This window comes from Alnus glutinosa, chromosome 11 (genome assembly GCF_958979055.1).
Source record: "Alnus glutinosa chromosome 11, dhAlnGlut1.1, whole genome shotgun sequence".
Taxonomy (NCBI): domain Eukaryota; kingdom Viridiplantae; phylum Streptophyta; class Magnoliopsida; order Fagales; family Betulaceae; genus Alnus; species Alnus glutinosa.
This window is the reverse complement of record NC_084896.1, coordinates 28,389,220-28,414,569: the sequence shown is the minus strand read 5'-3', so window position 1 is coordinate 28,414,569 and position 25,350 is coordinate 28,389,220. Positions and strand designations below refer to the sequence as shown.

At 37.2% G+C, this 25,350-nt stretch overlaps 4 protein-coding genes across 7 annotated transcripts in view; 1 reads left to right on the top strand and 3 right to left on the bottom strand.

Moving 5' to 3' along the window:
• Positions 1-103: 103 nt before the first annotated feature.
• LOC133881573 (pentatricopeptide repeat-containing protein At1g14470) lies at positions 104-2,669 on the bottom strand. The gene has a single exon (XM_062320525.1). It carries the CDS (start codon positions 2,610-2,612, stop codon positions 339-341), a length of 2,274 nt encoding a protein of 757 aa, XP_062176509.1. The 5' UTR covers positions 2,613-2,669; the 3' UTR covers positions 104-338.
• A 3,660-nt stretch (positions 2,670-6,329) lies between these two features.
• Positions 6,330-14,307, top strand: LOC133881469 (protein STICHEL-like). The gene is made up of 6 exons (XM_062320407.1): positions 6,330-8,947; positions 9,147-9,366; positions 9,801-10,364; positions 11,493-12,216; positions 13,581-13,662; positions 13,764-14,307. The coding sequence occupies exons 1-6, from the start codon at positions 6,875-6,877 to the stop codon at positions 13,860-13,862; spliced, it is 3,762 nt and encodes a 1,253-aa protein (XP_062176391.1). The 5' UTR covers positions 6,330-6,874; the 3' UTR covers positions 13,863-14,307.
• A 1,980-nt stretch (positions 14,308-16,287) lies between these two features.
• On the bottom strand, positions 16,288-19,681 carry LOC133881471 (UPF0481 protein At3g47200-like). The gene is made up of 2 exons (XM_062320409.1): positions 19,452-19,681; positions 16,288-17,804 (listed from the first exon to the last, which is right to left on the bottom strand). Exon 2 carries the CDS (start codon positions 17,780-17,782, stop codon positions 16,373-16,375), a length of 1,410 nt encoding a protein of 469 aa, XP_062176393.1. The 5' UTR covers positions 17,783-17,804; positions 19,452-19,681; the 3' UTR covers positions 16,288-16,372.
• A 2,834-nt stretch (positions 19,682-22,515) lies between these two features.
• The window catches only part of LOC133881472 (2-C-methyl-D-erythritol 4-phosphate cytidylyltransferase, chloroplastic-like), a 45,708-nt gene continuing 42,873 nt past the window's right edge, over positions 22,516-25,350 (bottom strand). Inside the window, exons 1-8 of one of the 4 annotated variants that reach the window (XM_062320413.1) lie at positions 25,155-25,179; positions 24,988-25,025; positions 24,808-24,879; positions 24,395-24,508; positions 23,428-23,496; positions 23,282-23,328; positions 22,827-22,917; positions 22,516-22,702 (exon numbers count right to left, since the gene is read on the bottom strand). In XM_062320413.1, coding sequence (XP_062176397.1) covers positions 22,634-22,702; positions 22,827-22,917; positions 23,282-23,328; positions 23,428-23,496; positions 24,395-24,469 — 351 coding nt within the window. In that variant the 5' untranslated portion in view covers positions 24,470-24,508; positions 24,808-24,879; positions 24,988-25,025; positions 25,155-25,179 and the 3' untranslated portion in view covers positions 22,516-22,633. Of the gene's footprint in view, positions 22,703-22,826; positions 22,918-23,281; positions 23,329-23,427; positions 23,497-24,394; positions 24,509-24,807; positions 24,953-24,987; positions 25,102-25,154; positions 25,180-25,350 lie in introns of those variants that run through there. The other 3 variants (XM_062320415.1, XM_062320414.1, XM_062320412.1) reach the window with 3 other exon arrangements.

Below are 25,350 nucleotides of genomic sequence, written 5' to 3'. Positions count from 1 at the left end.
GATCTCTTTATGCAATTGAAGTAGCATCAGCCATGGTAAAAAGCATAAATGTTGGGCCATTCCCATTATTTCCAAGAACTGCAGGCTAGTGAAAGTAACGCACTGGAGAGAGAAGTCTCCTCCTTCGTTTTTGCATGCCCCTTTTCTAGTGAAGATTCTGTACACGCGCGCGCGCTAAAAAAAAAAATAAAGGAAGAAGAAGAAGACAAAAGAAACCCTAAAACACACATCTCATGCTTCTTCTTTTTTTCTTTATTATGCCTATTCTCTCAACCAATGCCTCTCACTCAGGTCCATTAGGTTTGAATGTTTGATGGTAACAGATAAGTGGTTTCCCATTACCAGTAATCTTTGCAAGAACAGAGCCCATTACTGAAGCGGTGAAACCTATTATTATCCCTCACAATTATCTCCCTTTGCTCCAACTTGGAGATCATCTTAATAGCTGTATGGCAGTCCCAACATACCCTTAAATTCTTCACCACCCTAATTAGTGCCCCTGCTTCACTAACAAGAAGAGCAAAACAAATGGCCAATTTCTCACTATGAGTTCCCACCATCTCCTCTTTCTCCTCGTCTTCAACGTCTCTCAGCACACAGCTTTTATCAGCCGTATACCCATCCCTCCTCATCTTCCTTCCCAATTCTGACAAAATCCTATAGATGTCGTCTGATTGTTCATGCGATCTATCTCCTACTATGAACTTGTGCATTTTACCCTTGTCTTCTACCCAACTCCATCCAATTGTCTTCTTCACTCCCACTCTTCTCATTGTTGCCCGGACCCTATCGACATCTTCCCACCTCCCTGCTGAAGCATAAATGTTGGAAAGCAAAATATAATTTCCCGAATTGTATGGTTCAAGCTCAAAGAGATTGTTTGCAGCCAGCTCCCCAAGTTCAACTCTTTTGTGAATCCGGCTAGCATTTAATAGAGACCCATAAACTCCTGCGTGTGGTTTCATTGGCATGCTTTCAATTAACTTTTTAGCTTCCTCCAGTTCACCCAGTCGACCTAGCAAATCAACCATGCATGCATAGTGATCTACAGCAGGAACTTGGATTGATTTGAAGACCTTCCAACCTTCTTCCAATAATCCCGCATGGCTGCATGCTGTCAGGACACCAACATAGGTTACGCGGTCTGGTTCAATACCTTCTTCTTTCATCTTTGAAATTAGTTCAATGGCTTCCTTTCCATGTCCATGAGTTGCAAACCCTGCAATCAATGTGTTGTAGGAGACAACATCTCTTGTTACCATTTCTTGGAATATCCTCTTGGCATCTTCCATGCTCCCACATCTAGAGTACATGAAAATCATAGAGTTGTATCCTGAGATGCTGAGATTGATATGGTTTCCATTGAGGATGTTCACAACCCAATTGCCCAATTTCAATGCCCCAAGATGTCCACACGCTGACAAAACACTCACCATGGTCACCTCATCTGGCCTTGAGTCTTCAGTAGTAGTCATCTCTTTGAAGAGCTCAATTGCCATAGCTGACTGCCCATTTTGAGCATAACCTGCAATCATCGAGTTCCACGAGACAGCATTCTTCTCAGGCATCTTATCAAAAAGCTCTCTAGCCGAAGTCAAATCCCCAACCCTTGCATATGCCGAAATCATGGAATTCCATGTTACAGAATTCCTAAACACACCCAGTTCACCAAAAAGTTTTTGGGCAGTCTCAAGGCTCCCACACTTTGCGTGCATATCAACCAGCGCAGTCTTGACAAAACAATTTAAATGTATCTTCTTCTGGTCGATTTTTCTGACTAGAGAGTTTGCAAGGTAAGGATCCCCATGCAACGACAGCGATGAAATAACAATAACCCACGTCGTTTCATTTGGTTGAACACCGGTATTCATCATGTCATGAAACAATCTTAAAGCCTCCTCTGCAAACCCACTCTGAGCATAACCTGATAGCATTGCATTCCAAGAGACAACACTTTTCTCCGGCATCTCATTGAAATACCTCCCTGCACTCTTCAAGGCCCCCATCTTAGCATACCCAGAGACCATAGCTGTCCACGTAATCACATTCCGCTCAGGCATCATATCAAAGAGTATACGTGCTTCAACTTCATTACCCCACCTCCAGTACCCAGAAATCATTGAATTCCAATCCGCAAGAGTCCTTTCATGCATTTCGTCAAACAACTCCCTGGCAACCTCAACTGGGCCACATTTTGCATACATATCAATGATTCCATTGCGCGCGTAACGATCCAGACCATGACCCAATTTAATCACATGGCCATGAAACAGAACGCCGGCGTTGCCAGCCAATCTAATCAATATCGGGTACACGAATGTGCCAGGCCTTACACCGCGACATTGCATTTGTCTAAACAAAGAAACCACTTCAGCATGAGCACCCAAATGGGCGTAATATTTGAGCATGGAGGTAAAGACATGGCCATCCGGGCACGGCACAGAGTTGAAAATGAGACGGGCGTAGGTCAGAGGCGCGCCGATGCGCGTGCAGTGATTGAGAAGTAGTGCCACCCAGTAGTTGTGGTGGTGGAGGGAGTTGTGAACAAGGTTTGCATGGAGCTGTGTTAAATGTTTTAGAGTGCTTATAATTATGTTGCCTAAATGTGGCATCACATTTGCTTCCTAACAATCTAACATGCACAATTGTACATGCATGTCCCCCCAAATCCTCTAGTTATATATATATGTTTTGCATTAATTTATGTTAAGACAAGTTGTTGTCCAATTGATAGCTCTTTCTGCTTAACAATGGAACAATTAAGGAACTTATTAAGAAAGGAAAAGAGGAATCCAATCCAAAACAGGGAAGAGAGGATCCTGAGAAAACTGAAAAATTGGGAATGCATTCAGAAAAATTTCTAGTTATGACACAATTTGTCGTATGATGGGTATAGAAGTTTACACTTCGGTTTACATAATTAGTTGTCCAGCTAGTTGTTAATGGGATGGTTGTCAAAACCCAAGAGATTGTTGGAGCAATATGTCAATCCTGTACGATATTTGGATGTTGGAGAGCCAAAATACCTGTGGGAGAATCACCTTATAAGATAAAAGAAAGAGGTTTCAAAGAAATAGCCAAGCGTACAGCCAGCAGAGCCGCCAAGGCTTCACGATGAATAGCTGTACATGGTGGGCTAATGAGAGAGACACATTTAAGAATAGTGCCGTTGAAGTTCAACATACAATGGAACAATTAATTAATCTTAAGAATTTCTACCGTACCTAACAAATGGATACAGACGAGCCAAGAATGTCTTTAGTTGTTTGGACGATTCCCACCAACAAAATATAATGTTCAACTGCCACAGTTGAAGGTTGTGTTGTCTCTGGTCAAATACGTACAACAAAGAGAAGAAACACAAAAGAAAAAAAATATATAATAATAATAATAATAATTTGGGAGGCACTGTGCAAGAGATCATGCATCTTCGAGTAATAATCGCTAGTAATCATTTGATGTTACGAGTCAAATCGCACCCGATCGATAATGATATATTAGCGGTCATTTAATTACTTAATTGTAATAATTAATCACTTAAAATCTGACTGTTAATTGGAGCTAATCTCACAGTTGAAATGACTAATGAGTACTAAATCTAATCGTTGAATCATACTCATAATTACTCATAAGCATCATTCTATCCGGGCAGATCAAAATTACTAGATTATTGCATATATAATCACATCAATCCAATATTTTTAACGATCATGATTTGATGTGCACGTACCATTAAGGTGTGTCTTATTACATATATATAGTTACATGCATGCATGAGCAATATTATTGATTTTAAGCTATATATAACTAAACTACTATTTTATTTTCTTTGAAGAAATTAAATACTACCTCAGGATCACTCCATAAAAGAAATAAGCTAGAATCCCTTCCCAATTAATAAAAAATATATACATCCATTAATTAGCTACATAAAATGTGTAATTAAATTGGATATATAGGGACATATATATATATATATATCTCGAAAGGCTTTGTTTTTGTTGTAGACGGCAAAGCATCATCTTATCAACCGATGGAGTCCTATCGCAATCTAATATATGCCATGTTACTTCAATCCTTGACCATTCAATCACGTGTTTTGATTCTATCAGACAGACACACACAGAGAGAGAGAGAGAGAGAGAGAGAGAGAGAGTCTTTTTAATTAATATTTTCTTATATATATATATATATATATATATATATGATTGGGAATTAAGTTAAATTTAAATAAATAAAAACAATAATTGAAAGAGACGTGATTAGAGGTGGTAGTCTAATGGAGGAAAGATGGCCAATCACATGCTTAATTAATTTCCATAAATTAAAAATGTGTTTTTTTTTTTTTTTAGATATATTTTTCTTAAAAATGAGTAGTGATGTGGCAAATAATTAAGCATTATATTTTATTTTAGATAGAGAAATGCTTGGTTGTACACTCTCATCCCACTCTTATCCCACTCTTGTCTACTTGGACCAATAATGTAAAAGATAGTGGAGAGAGTGTAGTGGGACCCATTTTTTTTAACAATATTATTGGTCCAAGTAGGCAAAAGTGGGATAGGAGTGGGATGAGAGTGTACAACCAAGCATTTCTCTTTTAGATATCTGAATTAAAATAGAAGGAAATTTGAGAGCTTTAAATGGGAGCCAGGCGAGCCGCTGAGTCATTTTCCTTATATATACTAAAGACTTGAATTTGCAAATGGACAACATGCAAGTGCATGCATCTTTTTACCATATTAATTATCAATATCATATGACATATGTAAAAAGAATTGCTAAATTACAGATTACTTCCTTAAGCAACATCATTTTTTTTTTTTTAATTCCACCCCTAATTTCTTGCATTTAATTAGTTGCTAATAATACCAATTAAGATGTAGAGGCTTTGGGAGCAATTCTACGTGTACATTAAGTGTGGTGTTCATCAAGTGTCTACTAAAAAATGAGGTGGCTTTTAAAATCACAATTTGATTAATAGTGATTTTAAAAGCTATCTTTTTTTTTTTTAATAAATACTTGATGAATATTTAATGTACATGTAGAATTACTCAAGCTTTGGACATGCCCAAATATGGGTGCCATATTGTATATCTATAGTCATTAAGTTTCACAAGGAAAAGAAAAAAATAACTTGAAGTATTCTCATTTTCCTCTTTCTTTAAGGCTGCATTTGTTATGATGTAAAGTATTACTTTTCTGAGGAAAAAATATTTTTGCCTTTTCTTTTTTGTTTCATTTTTTTTATGTAAAATAATTTTTGAGAAAAAAAAAATTCTATCAAAAATATTATTTGAGAAATCATTGATTTTTTCATTATTTGATTGAGACCTTGAAAATAATACCAAAACGTTGTTTGGTTGGTACGAAAAATAATTTGTTCACTATAATTGAAAACTAATCGGAAACCACTTAAAATTCCCAAACAATATAAAATACCAACAATTTGGTTTTTATATATAAAAAAAAAACTATAAAAGCCAACAAATAAAGAGGGAATTGCGACAAGGAAGGGTAAGTTTTTTTATTTTTTTATAGGGTTTAGGATTTAAGAGGAAGACGGAGTTGTCGGGAATTGCAAGGCACTAAGAATGGGGGTAATCAAAGCGGTCATGACGAGGCAAGGTGAACAACAGACAACAAGGGAAGGTGGTGCACTAGGAACGGATGACTAAATTCCTCTTTGAGGTGAGAGTCGCCAGAAGGTAAGAGGTCGGAACGAGACCGAGGATGGCATGCGAGAGGTGGATTAAGGTGGCATCGGCGAAGGAGATAGTTGGATTCATTTTCAGGGTGATGTTCTTTCCATTTCTTAGAGAGATGTAAATCATTTTCCATTATGGCAAATTTGATATCGGCTTCGAAATTATGTTTTGCTAACAATATTTTTGTTTGCGCCAAACATATAAAAATAATGGCTTTATTCGTTAATACATTTTAATAGTATATTTTTGTGTTTGGAACGTTTTGATATGATATAAACGTGAAAATCTTTTTTATGTTTTTAAAATTGTTTTGTGTTTGTGTTGTTCTTTAATATTTTTGTTTTAAAAAGAGAAACAAAAGGCAAAAGAAAACAAAAATTTAACAAAAGGGGATTAGAATGTAATAGAAAGACAAGATGAGAAGAAACAATAGAAAGAATGTAAATGGATGACCAATAAAAAGGAAAAAGCAAAAAAAAAGGACATGATAGAAGCAGAATCCCGGAGTCACCGCGTTTGGACAGAGTTTTCCTTTTTTCATCTTTCTCGATGATCATCCAAAATTATATTATAAAAAAAAAAAAATCGTATATACACATACAAACAACAGTCACTGATTCAAGATTTCATCTGGGGCGCCAACTAAAAGTGAAAAAAAAAAACCCTACTATACACACAGAAAAAAAGAGTCAAAGGAGAAACACTGCCATTTCATTTCAGAGAGTTCTTTCTTCTTCCGCTCTTATACTAATAATAATCTGTCGCTCAGATCAGATCTGCTCATTCCCTCAAGACTATTTCTTCCTGTCATTTTGTATACTTGTTTAGTCTGTATATATGGGTATGCATATCAATGTGCATGTTTGATCAATCAAAAGTGGAAGAAAAATGGAGTATTGGTGCAAAATGGGGTCTCATTCTTTCAGGGTTTTGTGGTTTGTGGGGTTTTGCTTCTGAAAGAGGATATTTTTATTGGCTTCGTCTTCGTTACACTCCAAAACCAGACCCAAAACATTCTGAAGAATAAGAGTGGGGTGGTTGGAATAAAATGGGGATCATCCTTTCTGGGTTTTGCGGTTTCTGAGGTTTTGGTTCTGAAAAAGGAGAATTTTTTTTCGGCTTTAATCTTGATTACCACAAAACCCAGTAGTGTTTTCTGAATAGAAATGTCAGAAACGAGGGTCGGTGATCCAAGCAAGCTCCACTTGAAGAGGGAGCTCACTCAAATCCGAAAAGCGGCGCGGGTTTTACGCGATCCAGGTACAAGTTCCTCTTGGAAATCCCCTCTCAATTCCTCAAGATCTGTAGCACCAGCTGCTGCTGCTTCAACTTGGAAGAACTTGTTACAGTCTGATCAGTTCCAAAATAACAATGGGAAGGACAAGGAGAAGAGGGTGTTCCTGTACAATTGGAAGAGCCACAAATCCTCAAGCGAGAAGAGCGCAGCAAAGGCCAAGAATGAGGATGATGACGATGACGATGACGGTGATGATGGATCTTCTTCTTCAGCTCTCGGGGGGAGTGTTGATGATAGCCTGAGCGATGCGCGTAATGGTGGGGATTCAAAAAGCGAAAGCCGTTCTTCCATTTTCAGATGTAGGGATGCAAATCCTGTGTCATCGGCCAATATTAAGAAGAAGAAGAAGAAGAAGAGTAAGAAATCTAATGCCCATTTGGATGTTTTATCAAAATATCAACATAAACATTCTATTGTTGGTAGGAACTTAGTTAATTCGAAACGGTTGTTCCAGGGTCATCCTTCTATGGCATTAAGCCGGGATGACTCGGTCGAGCAATCTGATGATACTGAAGAGTATAGTAATTCCGAGGAGTTTAGGCGAATTTCGGGGGCATCTCCATTGCTTTTGAAACTTAAGCATAAGAACAATTGGTCTCACTCGTCGGCTAGTTTTTTGAGAAAAAGTAGTCTAAGAGAGGATTCTTCTTATTCATATAGTACACCGGCATTGTCAACTAGTTCTTATAATATGTATCGTAATCGAGACCCGAGTACTGTTGGGTCTTGGGATGGCACTACAACTTCAATCAATGATGGGGATGATGAGGTGGATGATCATTTGGATTTGCCGGGTCGCCAGGGATGTGGTATTCCTTGTTATTGGTCCAAGAGGACACCCAAACATCGCGGTGTCTGTAGGGGTTGTTACTCTCCTTCACTATCCGATACTATAAGGAGGAAAGGGAGCATCATCTTGTGTGGAAGTCAAGCTATGTATCCTAGACGACGCCGACGATCATCAGCTGCAAGTTCCAACAAGCTGAGTATTGCTTCGAGAAGTGCTCAAGGCGTTCTCCCATTGCTTGGGGATGGTGGTAGAGGAGGCTCATCTATAGGAACTGGGAGGAGCGATGATGAACTCTCTACTAACTTTGGCGAGCTTGATTTGGAGGCTTTGAGTAGATTGGATGGAAGGAGGTGGTCATCCAGCTGTAGGAGTCATGAAGGATTAGAGATTGTAGCTCTTAATGGGGAAGTGGAAGAGGAAGGCACGCCGGACAATATCGGGAGTTTTAGCCAGAAGTATAAACCAATGTTCTTTGGTGAATTGATTGGGCAAAATATTGTGGTCCAGTCACTTATAAATGCCACTATTAGGGGTCGGATTGCCCCTGTTTATCTTTTCCAAGGTCCCCGTGGAACTGGAAAAACATCAACAGCCAGAATTTTTGCTTCTGCCTTGAATTGTCTGGCTCCTGATGAAACCAAGCCATGTGGGTACTGCAGGGAATGTACCGATTTCATCTCTGGAAAGAGTAGGGATCTATTGGAAGTTGATGGAACCAATAAGAAAGGAATCGATAGAGTTAGGTATCTATTGAAGAAGCTATCGGTAGGGTCCTCTTCAACCTTCTCACGATACAAGGTTTTTGTTATTGATGAGTGTCATTTGTTACCCTCTAAGACATGGCTGGCATTTCTCAAATTTCTTGAAGAACCACCACAGCGAGTTGTGTTCATACTAATAACAACAGATCTTGACAATGTGCCCCGTACCATACAATCACGGTGTCAGAAGTACCTTTTTAATAAAATCAAAGACAACGATATCGTAGCCAGGTTGCGGAATATTTCTGCTAATGAGAACCTGGATGTTGAATCGGATGCATTAGATCTGATTGCTCTGAATGCAGATGGTTCACTTCGAGACGCAGAAACTATGTTAGAACAGTTGAGTTTACTGGGAAAAAGAATTACTACATCTCTTGTAAATGAACTTGTAAGTTTGCTTGCCAATGCTTTCTTCAAGTGGTCTGCTTCAATTAGGTTTTTTATACTTATTTCAATTTTATGACTGGGAAAGGATCAAATTAGTATATGTTGGCAAATTTTAGTTAGGTGAATACTTTCGTTTTATAAAATTATTTAATTGTGTAAATGAATGATTCAAACCTATTGATTCAGTTTATCTTCTACAGGTGGGAGTTGTTTCAGATGAAAAATTACTGGAACTTTTGGAGTTGGCAATGTCGTCAGACACTGCAGAAACGGTGAAAAGAGCCAGAGAGTTGATGGACTCTGGGGTTGATCCACTGGTTTTGATGTCTCAACTGGCCAGTCTCATTATGGATATCATTGCTGGAACTTACAACATAGTTGATGCCAAAGGCGGTGATTCATTACTTGGTGGACGAAGTTGTGAGTACTATTCCCCTTAGCTCTTGATGCTAGCTAATTATCTGATTTTTACAGACAACCTATGCCATCTGGTAACGCTAATTATCAATTTATTTTAGTAAATATCTTGCACTGTTATCTTCTAGTCGAATGGTGTAATTGTTTTGTTCAACATCAAGATGCACATCCCTATATGCTGTTGTGAAATACCTGGACGATTAAGTTGTGAATTACCCAAGAGATAGTGATAAAATCATATCTACTGATCATCCCCCCCCCCCCCCCCCCAAAAAAAAAAAAAATAATAATAATAATAGTAATATAATCACAAAATAAAAGAAAAAAAATTGGTGCTTCATATGTTGCTGCCTCTTGTGTCTGTCACTTTAAAATCATCTTTTTAAGAAATTGAAAATATTATGATTTTAATATTTGGGCTGGGTTTCATGCTTCAGTGACTGAAGCAGAATTGGAGAGATTAAAGCATGCTTTGAGGCTTCTTTCAGAGGCTGAGAAACAGCTAAGGGTTTCAAGTGAACGCTCAACATGGTTCACAGCAACTCTATTACAGCTTGGTTCGATTCCTTCTACAGACTTTACTCACTCTGGCAGCAGCTGGAGGCAGAGCTGTAAGACAACAGAGGACGACCCATCTAGTGCTTCAAGAGAAGTTGCTGCTTGCAAGCAGAAATCAGATGCTCAATATATACCTCGAAAACCAACTTCTCCTGCTTCCTTGCGCAAAGCAATAAGTGCCAATCCCAGCCATCTAGGGGAACTATTGTCACGGGTTGATGTTTTCAGTTCCGATTCCAAGCAGTCACAAAGCCAGTCTGTCGATGGCGGTTCCTTGGCAGCCTCATGTAATGATGTTATGGTTGGAAATATGATGTTTAAATGCATAAACTCAGAAAAGTTGGATGATGTCTGGGCACATTGTATTGAGAGGTGCCATTCAAAGACACTGAGGCAGCTGCTGGATGCTCATGGAAAGCTTGTGTCTATCTCTGAAGTTGAAGGTAAGCTCATAGCTTTTTACGCACTCATTTATCTTTGGCTTGTAAAATTGTAGTACAAAATGCTTTAAAAATATGCTCAACCTTATCATAGTCGCAAGCAATGTGCTGGTGATCTCGGTGAGAATTGGGGATGCTATGGTAAAAATTTCAGCTATGGTGTTGATGATTATTCAATAACTAATAATTTACAACTGATATTTATTTTTTCCATTCTGGCTGATGTAATGATGGATTCTCATTCCGAATTAGGTGTGAATTGTGTTTCTACTTAATCAATAGTTGTGCTGTGTTCAATAAAACTTTATTTACTTATCAAAAAAAAAAAGAGTTGTGCTGTGATAATTATGTTGTAAGATTCATTGTGGAAGTGGAAACAAACTTTCAACCTTCATATACTGCATTCATTGTGTGAAATTGTGAAGCCAGAAATGATGATGATTTGAAGGAAATGACTCAACATCCTCTTATAAGATGGTTTACTTCAATATCTATTTTCATTTGAGTAAAATTGATTAGAAAGATCCCTCCCATCTGATTAAACTCATGCAGGTCTTCTTACCTCCTGGGATAAAGTTCTGTTTGCTACTGTTTAGCTTATAAGATACGGTAGGTTTACAACTTTTGTACAACTTTAATAACTTTTTTTCAAATTAACTATTGGATTTGTTTTTCTACATGTGGGTTCTACATATTCAATGGTTGATTTAAAAAAAATAAAAGAAGAAGAAGTTGGATTTGAACATGAGTTGTAAATGTAATATATCTCTTACCTTATAGTGGCTATACTGACCAATCATTGATGTGGACTTTACCCCAAACCCCAAGATCCCCCCACCATTTTTTTTTCTTTTCAAAATTATCTGACCTTTGATATTCATTGGTTAGTTTTCAACTGATCTGAGTAATTTTGGGGCTATGATTTGGGTGGTAGAGGTATAATCAAACAAAATTGTCTAAGCTTGAAATTGGACTCATTGTACTTGAATTAATAGCTAATTGGGTTGGTTTCTCAACAAATGGAAGCATTTAGTTGAATCAATTTGCTTTAATAGTTGAGCTCCTAAATGACCTTTATGATGGGAGACTCTCTCCCCCCTTTTGTCCTTTCTTATATGGTTCTGCGTACAGGTTTTCTTGTTGCTTTTATTGCATTTGGAGATGCAGATATTAAATCTAGAGCAGAAAGGTTTTTGAGCAGTATCACAAACGCAATGGAAATGGTTCTGAGATGCAGTGTAGAGGTTAGAATCATCCTTTTGCCAGATAGCGAGGCTTCTATAAATGGTGTGAAGCTGGTTGAGTTACCAGAAGGTCTGAAGAAGGCAGAAACAGCTGTAGCAACTGACTGGGAAAAGAAGGCAGTTCACAAAAACACAATAAATGGTTTTTCTAATTGTTCTCGATTGCTTGATGAAACCTATCGATCTACCTCTGGTTCATCAGACTTAATGGCTGATGGAAATGTTCAAACCAGTGATATGAGAGAGAGAAGACAGGAGATTCCAATGCAGAGAATAGAGTCCATTATTCGTGAGCAAAGGCTAGAAACTGCCTGGTTGCAGACTGCAGAAAAAGGCACACCCGGATCATTGAGTCGTTTGAAACCGGAGAAGAATCAAGTCCTGCCTCAAGATGGCATTTATTGTCAAGATCAGATGGAGTCCTTGAACACAACGGCGTACTCCTCTCAGCATTGGGAAGATGAATTAAATCATGAACTCAAAGTTTTGAAGATTAACAATGGAAGTGTCCTCCAGAAGGACCAAAATGGTCGAAGGCTTGATCGTTTTCCCATGTCCCCAAGTTTTTTGCATGATAAAAGTTTAGTGGGAAATTCCAATAAAGATAACCGGTGAGTCTTTCTTTAACTTCTCAACTTGTTGCATGATCTTTTTCATTAGTCTTTCGTAACTTTCTTTACCTCTCACTTGATTGAAAGCATTAAAAAATTGAAACACCAGGTTGTGCGCTTATAAGATGCATTTTGATATAAAAAAATATCAATCAGGAACTCGTACAAATGTTGAAATTTGTAGGAAAAACTTGAGAGGAGATTCTTAAACTTTGTACAACTCTGGATAGATATTGCCATATTGGCTATATTGATCCAGAATCATATTTTGGGTTCCTTTGGATCAACAATGATAAGATGAAAATACTTACAAAGGATAGCATTTGATACTGATACAATTCCATTTTCATGCCAAGCTGCTTATAAAATTACATATCAGAACACTATTTTCAAAAGTTGTCCAAGCTTTCAATTTTATGCATCTAATTATTAGAAGGTTTTCATATGAAGTGTTGATCCATTAAGAAGATTTAAAGGTTAGGCTTCTCGGCTTTATGATTCCAGGACTCAAGCTGATTATAGTATGAAGTTAATTCTGAATGGATAGAGTTTATTAGTCTATATATGGCTGTTCTTTTCGTTCATTGTTGATTAGACTGGAAAGAAACATGACTGAAATGTTTGAATGATGGTATTTAAACTCGTAAGTCCTTGTTTACTGAATAAGGTTATCCCGTTAAGTATATCTTAGTTTGATGTTCAACTCAGCCTCCGAGCCCCTAGGTGACATCATGTGCAAAGAAATTGGCTGCTCCCTCTGTAACATTTTGCGGGATACTCTGTTTCAAAGAATAGAATAACAGTTTGAGCGTTTGGCTCTACTTGTTATCTTGCTCATTCATTGACAAAAAGAAAAAGGTGTTGGCTCCTTCTTCACTGTCCTTGAAGTCCATGATTTCACTGGATGATTCTTAAACAGAGGGCATTCTGTATGAATTTTAGCTTTTTCATGTTATTGTACTATAATTAACCCCAAGGGGTTGGCTCAAGTGGTAATGCCTTGGTCTTTGTGGTAGTCTCATGAAATTTAAGGTTCGAATCTCCTTGGGTGCAAACAATTCATTGGGGCCGGCAAAGCCGGAGTATTACCCCGATCCGTGTGGAAGGTGTACTTTACATGGGTCCGAGATTTACCTGATAAGGGTGGGTATACGAAGTGGCCATGTCTTGGGAAGTCAAAAAAAAAAAATGTTATTCTACTGTAATTTTCCAGAGTTTGAGTTGCATGGAGAGTGAAGTGATTTGGTGCAGTGGCAATGAATGAGACCTTTTTTTTTTTTGTGTGTGTGCACGTGCTGAGTGGCCTTGTATCGACATTTATATCTGTTCTACAACATTCACTCATTCCTGCTGTGTTTCTTTAGGGGATATGAATCAGGGTCAGGAACTGGAGGTTGTAGTGGACTTTTCTGTTGGAATAACACCAAACCTCATAAGAGGGAAAGGGTAGGCTGTTGCTTTATTTACCCCTTTTGTTTTTTGTTTTATTTCTGTAGGGAAACTTGTTTAACCTGAAAGAAACTTGGTTGTACTTTGTCTGTAAGCAGGTTAAAGGGACCTCAGCTCGACCACACAAAGGTGGACGGTTTTCATTGTTTGGTGATTGCAGTAGGCCAAAGAAAACAGAGAGCAGATCTAGAAGTTAAATGGGAGAATTCATATTTTGTATTTTCTGATATACTCTTGGTTTTCACTCCATATTTTTCTGTATTTAGTTCTACAGTTGAGCCATTCTTCAAGGATGGGAGCGAGAAGGAAACATGGTATGTAAAGGTTATGTGGTTGGCTTCTGCATTTTCTTAGCTCCATCCTGATACTATGCGATCAATAAAGGAAAGGGGCATTGGATGTGAAGTTATTACTCTTGTTTCGCCCTTTTTGGTCTGCTGCTCAGTTCTAGTTGCAGATGTTAAGTTATCATTCAAAGTGGGAGTGTCACTTGCTAAATCCAGTGGTAATTGACTTATTGAATAATGAGTAGCTGATTTTTATAATTATTTTTATGGGACACAGGGTGGGGAGAATTGTAACATGTATTCTAAAGCCCTCTTAGGCTTCGGAGAAAATCATACAAGGTGAGGAGATTGGTCTTGTCTGTTTGCTTTTAGGAAGTGGGATTACACTGAAAAGATTAAAAATTGAATCTTTCAGGTTTTCTTCCATTATCATTGTCAACTTTGCAGACATTACCTGTCTTTTTTTCTTTTTCTTAACAATTGAATCCTGCGAGTAGGCCGGAAGCGGACTGTTCTGGCCGGAATCCCGCCAGAACGGCTGGAATCTGGCACAGATGGGGTGAGTTTTCCTGTAATTCCAAAAACCACATGACCTCACTTCAATTGGGAATCCTGTTCCTGTGTCAACAAATTGATGTCCTGTGGCTTCGTACCATTCGATTGTATGAAAATATGACTCGATGTGAATGGAAATGTTCCCCTATATCCAATTAAGTTCGAAACCTTTGGACACATTTTTCCATTAATGCTTCACGTTTGGTGCATGTGCGCCATATTCCGTCCATATTAACACTAAATACTAAGAAAGAGTGTAACTTGTAATAGGGTTGTAGTCAGAATGGGTCAAGTATATCATTTTAAAATTTGGTGGTCTTAAGTGCCAAATGGGTGGTTGTTTGAGGGCCGGTGCTAATGTTTTTTTTTTTTTTCCTAATTTTTAATTGCATTTGAAAAGTTCTAGTTAAAAAAATTCACGTATAGCGCACATGTTGTTGGGCTACCCCCAAAATATTAGAGGTGGCCCGAGTCACCTTTGAAAACTCTCACTAGGTAGCCTAAACCACCCACGAAAACTCTCAAGGGGCAGCGCGTGCCACCCCCAAAAACGTCTTTAGGAGTGTCCAGACCCCACCTCCAAGTGACTAAGAGGGGAGGCTTCTGCCACCTTCATGTTTTGAAGTTTTTTTCTTCTTTGACTATTTTTCTTTTTTTTTTTTTGAAACTCAGATGTGTTGTAGTTACTAGCAACCCTACTAAGCCCACCAACCCGAGTAGGCCCAAGGAAAGCCCATCGCCCCAATGCATGGCAAGCCCAAGGAGGAATGCCACATGGGATTGCCACTCACCACGTCACTTCAATTATTTCCCACATTTTTTACGGGACGTTAGGTGACGTCATACCATAACCAGTATTTGCGAGTCACACCCAACTACCATTCTACAATAATAGCAAGTGATATTTAATTCGACACCTTGTAAGAACCGTATTATGCCAGTGAATGACACTCGATGTAATCTTTTGGCTTTGTTTATATTATCCTTTTTTTGCTTTTTTATAGGTGCTTGTTTGTATATTGTATAGGCCTCTTTTGGTTTTTAAGCTGTCTTATTTTTAAGAGGTTGCCTACAAAACCTTTATTTTCTTGTTGAGTTTTTCTAATAAATTCTTATATATATATATATATAAAAGGTGTGAAGAATATTTTTAATCTCTTCAAACATCATAGCAAGAGAAGAGGGTATAAACTATAAACCAAGAAAATAATACAAAATAAATAAATAAATAAAGCTTATGGTGTGACTTGTAGATGGATGAAAAGCCCCGTACCGACCTTTTTGCCGCTTTAATTTGGTACATGAACTAAATATTTGTTGTGCCTCCAAAATGTCACAGATATGGTTATGAAGTAAGAGTTTCTGCTTCCTTTTTTAATCAAACACAAATTCCCTATCCACAAAACTATGGCAAAAATTGGGTTATAACCACGAGCAATGTTGCTTCTTTCTCTTCATGCATTATTATTATTATTATTGTACTGGCTCTTTCTTTTTATTGATTTGTACGTGCCCATTTATATATTACTCTCTCTTTGTCTCCAAGTCTTCTTTTCTTGTGAATGTATTCATCTATTGCAGCCCTCACCACGACACACACATGTACATATATACACACACACACATGTATATATATAGATGGGAATAAAGCAATTGGAAGCAATCCTGAATAATTGATTGAAAATATCTCAAAGTGTATAATTAAAAAATGTGATTCCAAAGGGTATAAACATTATAGCAAATAAAGAATATATATATATAAAAAAGTTGTAGACTACAATTCCACAAACCTCATACTCCTTAAACGATGAAATACTATTACAATGCAATCCAATACCATTCAAATTACACAAACTTCAAATCGATCATAATGAGATAATAGAGCATACAGTTTGTATGAGAGTGAGTACCAAAAGGATAATAGCACCTATAGTAGAAGCAGTTATCCAAGGAGTGCTAAGAAAATCACGTCTCAAGGTAGCAAAATAATCACGCCTGAACCTAGCCTTCCAAATATGACGAAAATAGAATGTATTCAAATCTTCATAGAGATTACAATAGTTGGAGTTTGAGTTCAAATATGTAACATTATTTTTGCTGAGATTGTTGACCAAAGTTGTCACTGCATTGCTGTCGCCTAAACCATTAACTAGGATCTTGTTTCCTACAAGTAAATCTACATCTGTGACAGTGTCGATAAGGAAATCTAATACGCAAATATAATCGGTAACATAAGCATCAAACAGATAGCGATATTGTTCCAAGGCCACAAGGTTTCCAAAAAGAGACTCTGTATCATTGTATAATTTTAAGCATGGTATTTCTAGCACTCCGTTTGTAAATTTTAAGTCAAATAAGCATTTGCTTAAGCCCACCTTAAACTTCACTCCTGCATCGTGCAAGTGGCTTGCACTGTACAAAGGCTTGACTCCAACGTCATTGCCTCTTTGTGGAAGCCTACGTGATTGAGGCAAAAAAAAGGTTCTCAACAAATCAAGGAAGTGCATTATTTCCAAATTTGGATCAGGAGACATTTTTTTAGTGTTGTAACCTCTAAAGAATCCAAAGATAAGCTGAGCGAAAGAAGGGAAGTTTGAGAAAGATCCAAATGCAAAGTTGAATATTTCCTTTATAACAAAGAAAGGAAGTTGATTTTCAAGCAACCACATGTCCTTAACTATAGTAGTCATCATTCGTGGTGTAACTACTATTAAGTCATCGTCACTCCTCCATTCTTCAAGCTGGCACATCAAGAAAAACACAATAATGAAGCTCGCATCCATCAGGATCAATTTCACACAATCATCACTGCTAAGTTGGATACTCTCTGCATAACAACGACGGACATCTCCTTCCTTATCCCTTACAATGCTTACTAATTTCTTCACATTTAAAGTAGCCTTTTTCACAAATTGCTTGAAATATCTCACTTTAAGCTTTTCCATGATTTCCAATCTTTTATCACCATGGTGAAAAGGTCCTATTGATATAAATTGAGGAGTATAGGCTTCTTCATTCAATTTGCGAACATCATGTGGAACCCTATAGATACAACATTTAGGTGATAAGGAAGGCTCCGAGCTTTCTAACATTTTTGTGATGTCATTTACCAATTGTGTGTCTCGATCTTCATTTTCGATTGAAGCATTTGCTTCACTATGAAGTTCTTCAGTTTGAGTTGAAGTGTTTGCTTCCCTTTGAATTTCAGCAATTTCATTCACATTTATTATTAAAGCATTTGCTTCTTGAATTTTTGGAGTCGATGATTCTTCCATCTAGCAAGTTGCCTTAAATTTCCTAATGACAAAGACAAGGGTCACTAGCATATATTAAAAACATATTGGAGGATAGTTCCTATGATGCTGTAAAAGATCGTGTTGAACTTTTATTTTCTAAGTTGTAAGTATCTTTTAAATCCTTGATATTCACAAAATATTTAGAACTAAATTCATATGCATGCATAGCAAGTTAGAGAAGGGGACAAGTAAAAAGGAGCCACGCTAGAACAGTATATATATTGACAAAGGAAGAAACATGTGAGCTCTCTATTATGTAAGAAAGCCCCGTCTATCCGGTCAGGGCAGAAAATACTGGTTTTATGCCCACCAATAAGAGATTGACACATCAACTTATAACAAGAAAAACAATTATTTGCAAAACACTGAATCTAATCTCTTTTTTTTTAGTCTAAAAAGAAAAAAAAAATCCCAACCACCGTCCACCCAGACGGTGTTGCCACCACTGCTCCACACCGGATCCCACCACGCGGCCACCCCCAGGGTCCCCGACAGCAACCCCAGGACCGGGAATTGTCGCGCGGCCACCCCCTAGTGGTTGGGGTTGGCTTTCGAGCCACCCCCAGACCCCGAGGGTGGCAGTGCAGCCACCCCATGAATTGGGGATAGCCACGCAGCCACCCCCCAATGGTTAGGGGTGGCCATTGGGCCACCCTTAGATGGATCTTGAATTGGCTCGAAGGCCACTTGCAGACCCCGAGGATTGCCGCGCGACTGCCCCATGGACCGGGGTTAGCTGCGCGGCCCGGTGGCAGCCACCCCATATTTCGGCGTGGGGCAGTGGCGGGGGCGTCTAGCTGGGATGATTTTTTGTTTCAAGACTAAAAGAGTGAAAGGGATGATTTAGATCGAGTGTTTTGCAAGATTTTGTTAATATTTACTTTTTTTGTTTAATAATGACGTGTCAATTTCTCATTTGAGGGCAAAAACCAATAGGTTTTTGCCACTGCATGATTGAAGTTATTCCCATTCTGTAACTACTAGTTATATTTAAGGAAAAAAATAAGTGTTGGGAATAATTACATTCAAACCGGCTCAAAGAATTCCATTCAGACTGGCACATATTTTAAGAGCACATTTGGTATTGAAATGATCGATGAGTATTAATATTAATATTAATATTCATTTCTAGCTATTTATTCATTGGTTACAACACAGAAATAAAACCCCATCTGTATTAATTCCACCATTCCCATTCATCAAATCTATCATATGTGCCACCCACACTATCCCATCCTGTTCAATATATGTGTTAACAGGTCAAGTACTGCATAGCTGCTTCAAATATTTATATGGGTGATGGCTTTTCGCCTTTTCCTGTTGAGAGAGACATCGAGTACTACTAAATTAGGCTAATTTTTTAAAAAGAGAAATTTATAACGAGGGGTCGAATTGAACAAATTCTTTTATATATAGTTCATATATATATATATATAGATGAATTTAATTAGAGGCTACCATAATTTGCTATACATAATCTTTAAAAAAAAAAAAATGAAGTAAAAAGCAAGGCTGTCGAGTATCGATGGCTGGGAAAGTACTGGAAATAAGTAAAAGAAAGAAAAACTCGAATCCAGATGTATGTTAAACCACTGCAAACTAATTAAGAGCAATAGAGAGAGAGAGAGAGAGAGAGAGCAATACAGACCTTATTAATTAGCTCTTGCAGATGTACGGACGTTTCCTTTGGATCAGTACTGTAACGAGCTATATATCTGTATTGGATGCAAATTAAGCAGGTAGTTGATTGCACCCCATCTAGCTAGCTCCACCCATTCATTTCTGATATGATCACCATAACTATAGACATAGAGTACGTACAGAGTCAAGTTTTCAATGGTCAACAGCTCTTTTGTGTTTGGTGGATCAACAATAAACGCAGCATAAAACCCAAAAAAGCTAGACTAGTTCATTTTGCAGCTAGATTATTATTATTAAAAGATCACCTCCAAATAATTATTATATTTTTTCGTTTGGCGGGTCAAGCTAGAAGAAATAATATGATAAATATAAAAAGCCAACTACCACCCATTGACTGTTTATTTTGCAGATTATTCAAAGATTATTTTGTGTTTCGTTTGGCGGGTCAAGCTGCTGTGAGGTGTTTTTGTATAAGAAAAAAAAAGTGGTTTAATTCTATAAATTTTCTTTAAAATAGAAAAAATAGTTGAAAACCTACTGCTAGTGCTCTTAGAACTAAATTAGGGTTAGATGTGATAGCTGTAATGTCATCTGACGCTAGCCGGTGAAAAAAGAAAAAAGAAAAAAAAAGACTTTGACTACATATTATTAAAAGACTTGATTGCTGGAATATGCACACCCAAATAAATTAAATGTTTGCGTTAATTTGGTGTATGAAGAATATATATATATATATATATATATATATATATATATATATATATATATATATATATATATATATATATATATATATATATATATATAAAAGCCAACAACCATTGAATATTTTGCAAAATATTAAAATACTTGAATAGAAAAATATCCAACATCCAATAATTCAACAATAAATATTAGAAGAAAAGCTAACAACCATTGACTGCTTCATTTTGCACATCACAGAAAGACTTGGGAGCTAAAAAAAATAAACGAAAATTCCGCAAACAACATTACAATGGTTTCACGTGCTTTTTTCTTCTTTTCTTTTTTCATTCTTTCTTTCTTTTTTCTTCATATTCTTCTTTCTTTCTTTTTTTTTTTTAAAAAAAAAAAAAAAAAAAAAATTGCACCATAAGACTTTGTGGTTAGCCTAAATTATAAATTCCGTTAGAAATTTTGATAAATTCCGCTATGAGCCACATCAGTGCCATTAAGATGGCGACACATGTCGATATTAATAAAAAAAATTAAAAATCTATTAAAAATATAAATAAATAAAAATTAAAAAATTATATATATATATAATTGAATAAAAAAACAAAAATACAAAAAAAAAAAGAAAAAAAAGAAAAAAAAAAAGAGTTGGGCAACCATCCCCAAAGGTGGTCGGGGGTGGCACGTGGCCACCCCAAAGGCATCTAGCCATATAGATGTGGCCTTCGGGCCACTCCCAACCCTTAGGGGTGGCGCTTTGGGGTGGCCACACGCAGTGACAGAGCCAGAATATTGAGTAAGAGAGGGAGGGGGGGGGCAAAATTGAAGACGTTTTTTTTTTTTTTTTTTTTAAAGAATTATTTAAAAAATATAAGTAACAAAATTCTTAAATAATTTGATTAACTATCGTTTATTTATGCAATTTATATTTTCACGCATAAGCTATAAGCATAATATATATATATATATATATATATATATATATATATAAATTAGTTCTCAAATCATGTGTTCTTTTTTTTTTAAAAAAAAAAAAAAAAAAAAAAAAAACTATTTATAGTTGGCTTACAACTGTAAGCTATTATTCTTTTCGAGATGCTACACTTCACACTTTCTTGCCACGTAACATCTGGAGATTCTGGACCCTTCTGGTTTCCACATTTATGCTTCACACGTACCCTTTTTTGTCTCCACAAGTCAGTGCTCTTAATGAAACGGTGCGTTTAAGAACTACTAAAACACTAGAGCTCAAACGCTCGTTTGGATCTTCTTCATCACTTACAGTCTTATTTCTTAACATAAAACAGTGAAAATCTGCAAATTGAAACAGTGATGAAACGTCTTCTGCTGCTTGCTCCTTGCCCCCTCTAGTAATGTCTATACCCCTTTGGTTGGTTAAGGGAGGGCAACCAAGGTATCCAAAAAAAAAGTTACTAGGTGTAAGAAAATTTTTTGTGAGTTGAGGGAGGGCACTTACTCAATCCCCCTAGCTCCGCCCCTGGCCACACGCCACCCCTATATGCCTTTGGGGGTGACCGTGTGCCACCCTCAACCACCCCCGAAGGTGCTCAGGGGTGGCGCGCGGCCACCCCCAACCCTTAGGGGTGGTTGAGCACCACCCCTGGCCCCTGGGGTGGCCGCATGCCACCCCTATATGCCTTTGAGAGTGGCTGAGCGCTACCCTCAGCCACCTCCAAATTGTCAAATGGGTGACCACCCAACCAACAGCCCCCCTTTTCAAATTATTATTATTTTTTTAAAAAAAAATATATAATTTTTTTAGGGTCACCATCATTGAGATTATGAGTATTGACTTCTGTAGGGTCCTTAAAATAAGATCATCGAATAATAAAGTAACAACCAAGGCAATACGTGGTTAGCATTTCCTAGTTTGGTGAACATGAAAGATGATTTTACGAACCCTTTGCTAAAGGAGAGAATCACCCGGTGCGGTGCAATGCAATGCAATACATTTTGTTAAGCCATTCATTTGAAATAGACAGCTATCATGATAGCAAATAAAACAAAAACAGAAAAAGGTGGCTTGGGTGCCTATTACTATTAGGGTGGCCGAACCACCTCTTATGACCAAAAAGAGAGGTTTGGCCACCCCAGTGGGCAATGGCCCAATGAGAAAGCAAACTACATGTTTTTTTATTTCTAAAAATGTTTTTAAGGCTATAGCATACAAAACTGCAATAGTCGCCCCAGACAATCCCAGGAAAAAAAAAAAAAAAAAAAAAAAAGATATAGACAATAGCACAGAAAAAATTTCAGGTGTCAGATCGGAAAAAGATTAGAGAGCAGTACTTTGGCATGAAGATAGTTTTTTTGTGTGTGTGTGTGTGTTCCAGTGATGGTGCAAGAATTTTTCTCAAGTCAATAATTTGACAATTATGAAGAAAAAAGATTTTATTACATAAAACAGACAACAAAGTTGCTAAAAGAATGGAACAAACATAAAATACAAAAATTAAGCCAGACAGTTAGGGCTGGCTAAGAAGACTCTCCAGAGCTCATACTCAATATTCTCTCTGCAAGCAATAAATCATCTGGGGTTGTGACCTGCAAAACAATCCAAAGAGATGAAAGTGCCTTCTCTCTAGCTTACACAGCATGAACTTACCAAATATCTTGATAAATCAATTTTTGAAGATAAATATCAGAGAATAGTATTAAGTTCCAGTACCTTGATGTTGGTATAAGATCCTTCAGTAACGTATACAGGATGCTTCAGGTGCTCCACAATAGATACATCATCCGTGACTTCAAGTCCTTCTCTGGCAGGAAGTACAGTTCTCAGAATTAGACTACGTAAAATTTGAAGAAAGACCAATTACAACTGACAAACCCCTCGACACAGGTTTTAATTTTCTTGAAAAAAGAAATGTTTTACACCAAGAAGCATCCATTCCATAGAATAAAACTGCAGTTGGATCAGCATCAACTGCTTGGTTTGCACATAGCAGGCTATTTTTATCTACAGTAATTGCATGCAACATCTTCTGTACTGTTACTAATGAACAGGAAAGATTAAATTTACATCAAATAGAGCACATGATACTTATGCAATGCGAACTAGTAAGTACATTTCAACTAGGAGAGAAATAATAATACTATAAAAAAGGAGTTCTTAATTAGTACCTATTTACAAGCTCAAAACCATTTTTAAGTAACTCGGGTTTAATGACCTGCAAAAAGAAATCGATTAGGCAGCAACATTATTATTCACCCTATTCACCCAAAAAACGATCCTCTAAAACAAGATATATATGCTTTCAACATTAAACCTGTGGGGTCTGCATTTCCCAAAATTTTTTCCTGTCCAGAGTTTTTACTACAAAAGATTCGCTGTTGGCCTGCACAAGATTAGAAAACAAGTTTCACTATTCACCAGGTCAATTGATTGAGAAAATTTATGCTAATATCAAGGTGATAATATGCACAAATTAAATTAGACAGCCGTGTAAATAAAAGATATTAAAGCTCACTGAAAAGTATACCAGACAACAGGGAAGATCCAACACAACGTGACAGTTTTGCAGAAGCTATAATGTGCTCTTGCATGTGTTAAATGAAGAACAGAAACATAATAATTGGTAACAGGAGTATATTCTATGCACTATAGTTTTTACATGGTATAAGCAAAAATTCATTGAATGACACAAAGGGGGGCATGTGTTAAATGAGGAACAGAAACATAATAATTGGTAGCAGGAGTATATTCTATGCACTATCGTTTTTACATGGTATCAGCAAAAATTCATTGAATGAAACCAAAGGGGACGAAACCCAAGTACAAAGAAAGATCCCTCCCATTTGATTAAACTCGTGCAGGTCTTCTTACCTCCTGGGATAAAGTTCTGTTTGCCACTGTTTAGCTTATGAGATACGATAGTTTTACAACTTTTGTACAACTCCAATAACTTTTTGTCATACTAACTATTGGATTTGTTTTCCTACGCGTGGGTTCTACATATCCAATGATTGATTTAAAAATAAAATAAAAAGTTGTTGGATTTGCACATGAGCTGTAAACAAGGGCGGAACCAGGATTTTTGGTAAGGGGGGACGAACTTGTATAATTTTTTTTTCATCAAAATACTCATTTGATTCAAATTATAATTTTTTACATCAAAATACACATTCGATTCAAATTATAATTTCAAATTTTCATGATATCACCACCACACAATAATATAAAGCACTAGTAAAATAAACTAAGCACAATTTATAGTGTAAAAAGAAGAAGGGTACCTTTGAGGGAGTTATCAAACCCACTAGAGAGGGCTTAGGGCTCGAGGCCTTGAGAGCTTCAACGAGCTTCCCCATATTGAGCTCCTCTAGTTGTCAACATACAACAAAACACACCTACCAAAACATCCAAACCACAAGTACCCTTTAGATCTTCAAAGAATTATTCAATGCTCCAGAAGCAATATTACCCCCTCTCACATAAATGGTGGCTCTACCATTTATGAATTCTATACTAACTTCTAAATGCATGCAACATGAACCCAGATTGCAAACGGCTATAGAAAACCAGTAGATATACTGCTAAGTCAGCATAACCAAATGGGCATTCCAGAAAACACCACACAAGCCCTTGTACAATCATATTACGGCCGCCAGAGTTCCAGTAAAAAGGTTTAGCAAAACAAAAAGATTACCTGTTTGTTAGTCAACATCAACCCGTTGCAAACTCCAACTACTATTCACTCCCTTGCCAGCTCCACCGCTGCCTAATTCACCATTCTCACCCTCATCAACCTCATCAAATCCCATCATAATAACAACAATAGCACCAATTTTAACAAATTAATCAACAATAAACACAAAGAGACTTGGACCTTGAGAAAGCGGCAGTGGCCGTTGTATAATGCTTGCACTTAACAAAAACCAATCAAGGAAAATTGTCAAAAATCCCGAGACCCTACGGTCCCTACCTAAATTATTAGGAAAAAAACCAAAACCAATGAATCAATCAAGTTAAAAGGGGAAATGAGAGGCAACGTACCCATAACCCATCTTCCCAAAATCAAATGCGTTCATTCGCTGAGCCTTCCATGGCGTTGGCGAGAGATTTCCAGATAAAGCCCAGGAAGGAACAAAGCAGAGGTGAAGGGGTAAAAAAAATATCAGTAGAGAGAGAGAGAGGCGTTGGGGGAGGGGATGCCACGCATGGAAAAAGTGGAAAAAAGAGATGGGTGTAC

Excerpts from the sequence above, each read along its gene's own strand:
- LOC133881573 (XM_062320525.1), bottom strand. The coding sequence starts at position 2,612 with ATGCCACATTTAGGCAACATAATTATAAGCACTCTAAAACATTTAACA.
- LOC133881469 (XM_062320407.1), top strand. The coding sequence starts at position 6,875 with ATGTCAGAAACGAGGGTCGGTGATCCAAGCAAGCTCCACTTGAAGAGG. Across the intron at positions 8,948-9,146 it reads CATCTCTTGTAAATGAACTT|GTGGGAGTTGTTTCAGATGA; the intron begins GTAAGTTTGCTT and ends TATCTTCTACAG. Across the intron at positions 12,217-13,580 it reads AATTCCAATAAAGATAACCG|GGGATATGAATCAGGGTCAG; the intron begins GTGAGTCTTTCT and ends GTGTTTCTTTAG.
- LOC133881471 (XM_062320409.1), bottom strand. The coding sequence starts at position 17,782 with ATGGAAGAATCATCGACTCCAAAAATTCAAGAAGCAAATGCTTTAATA.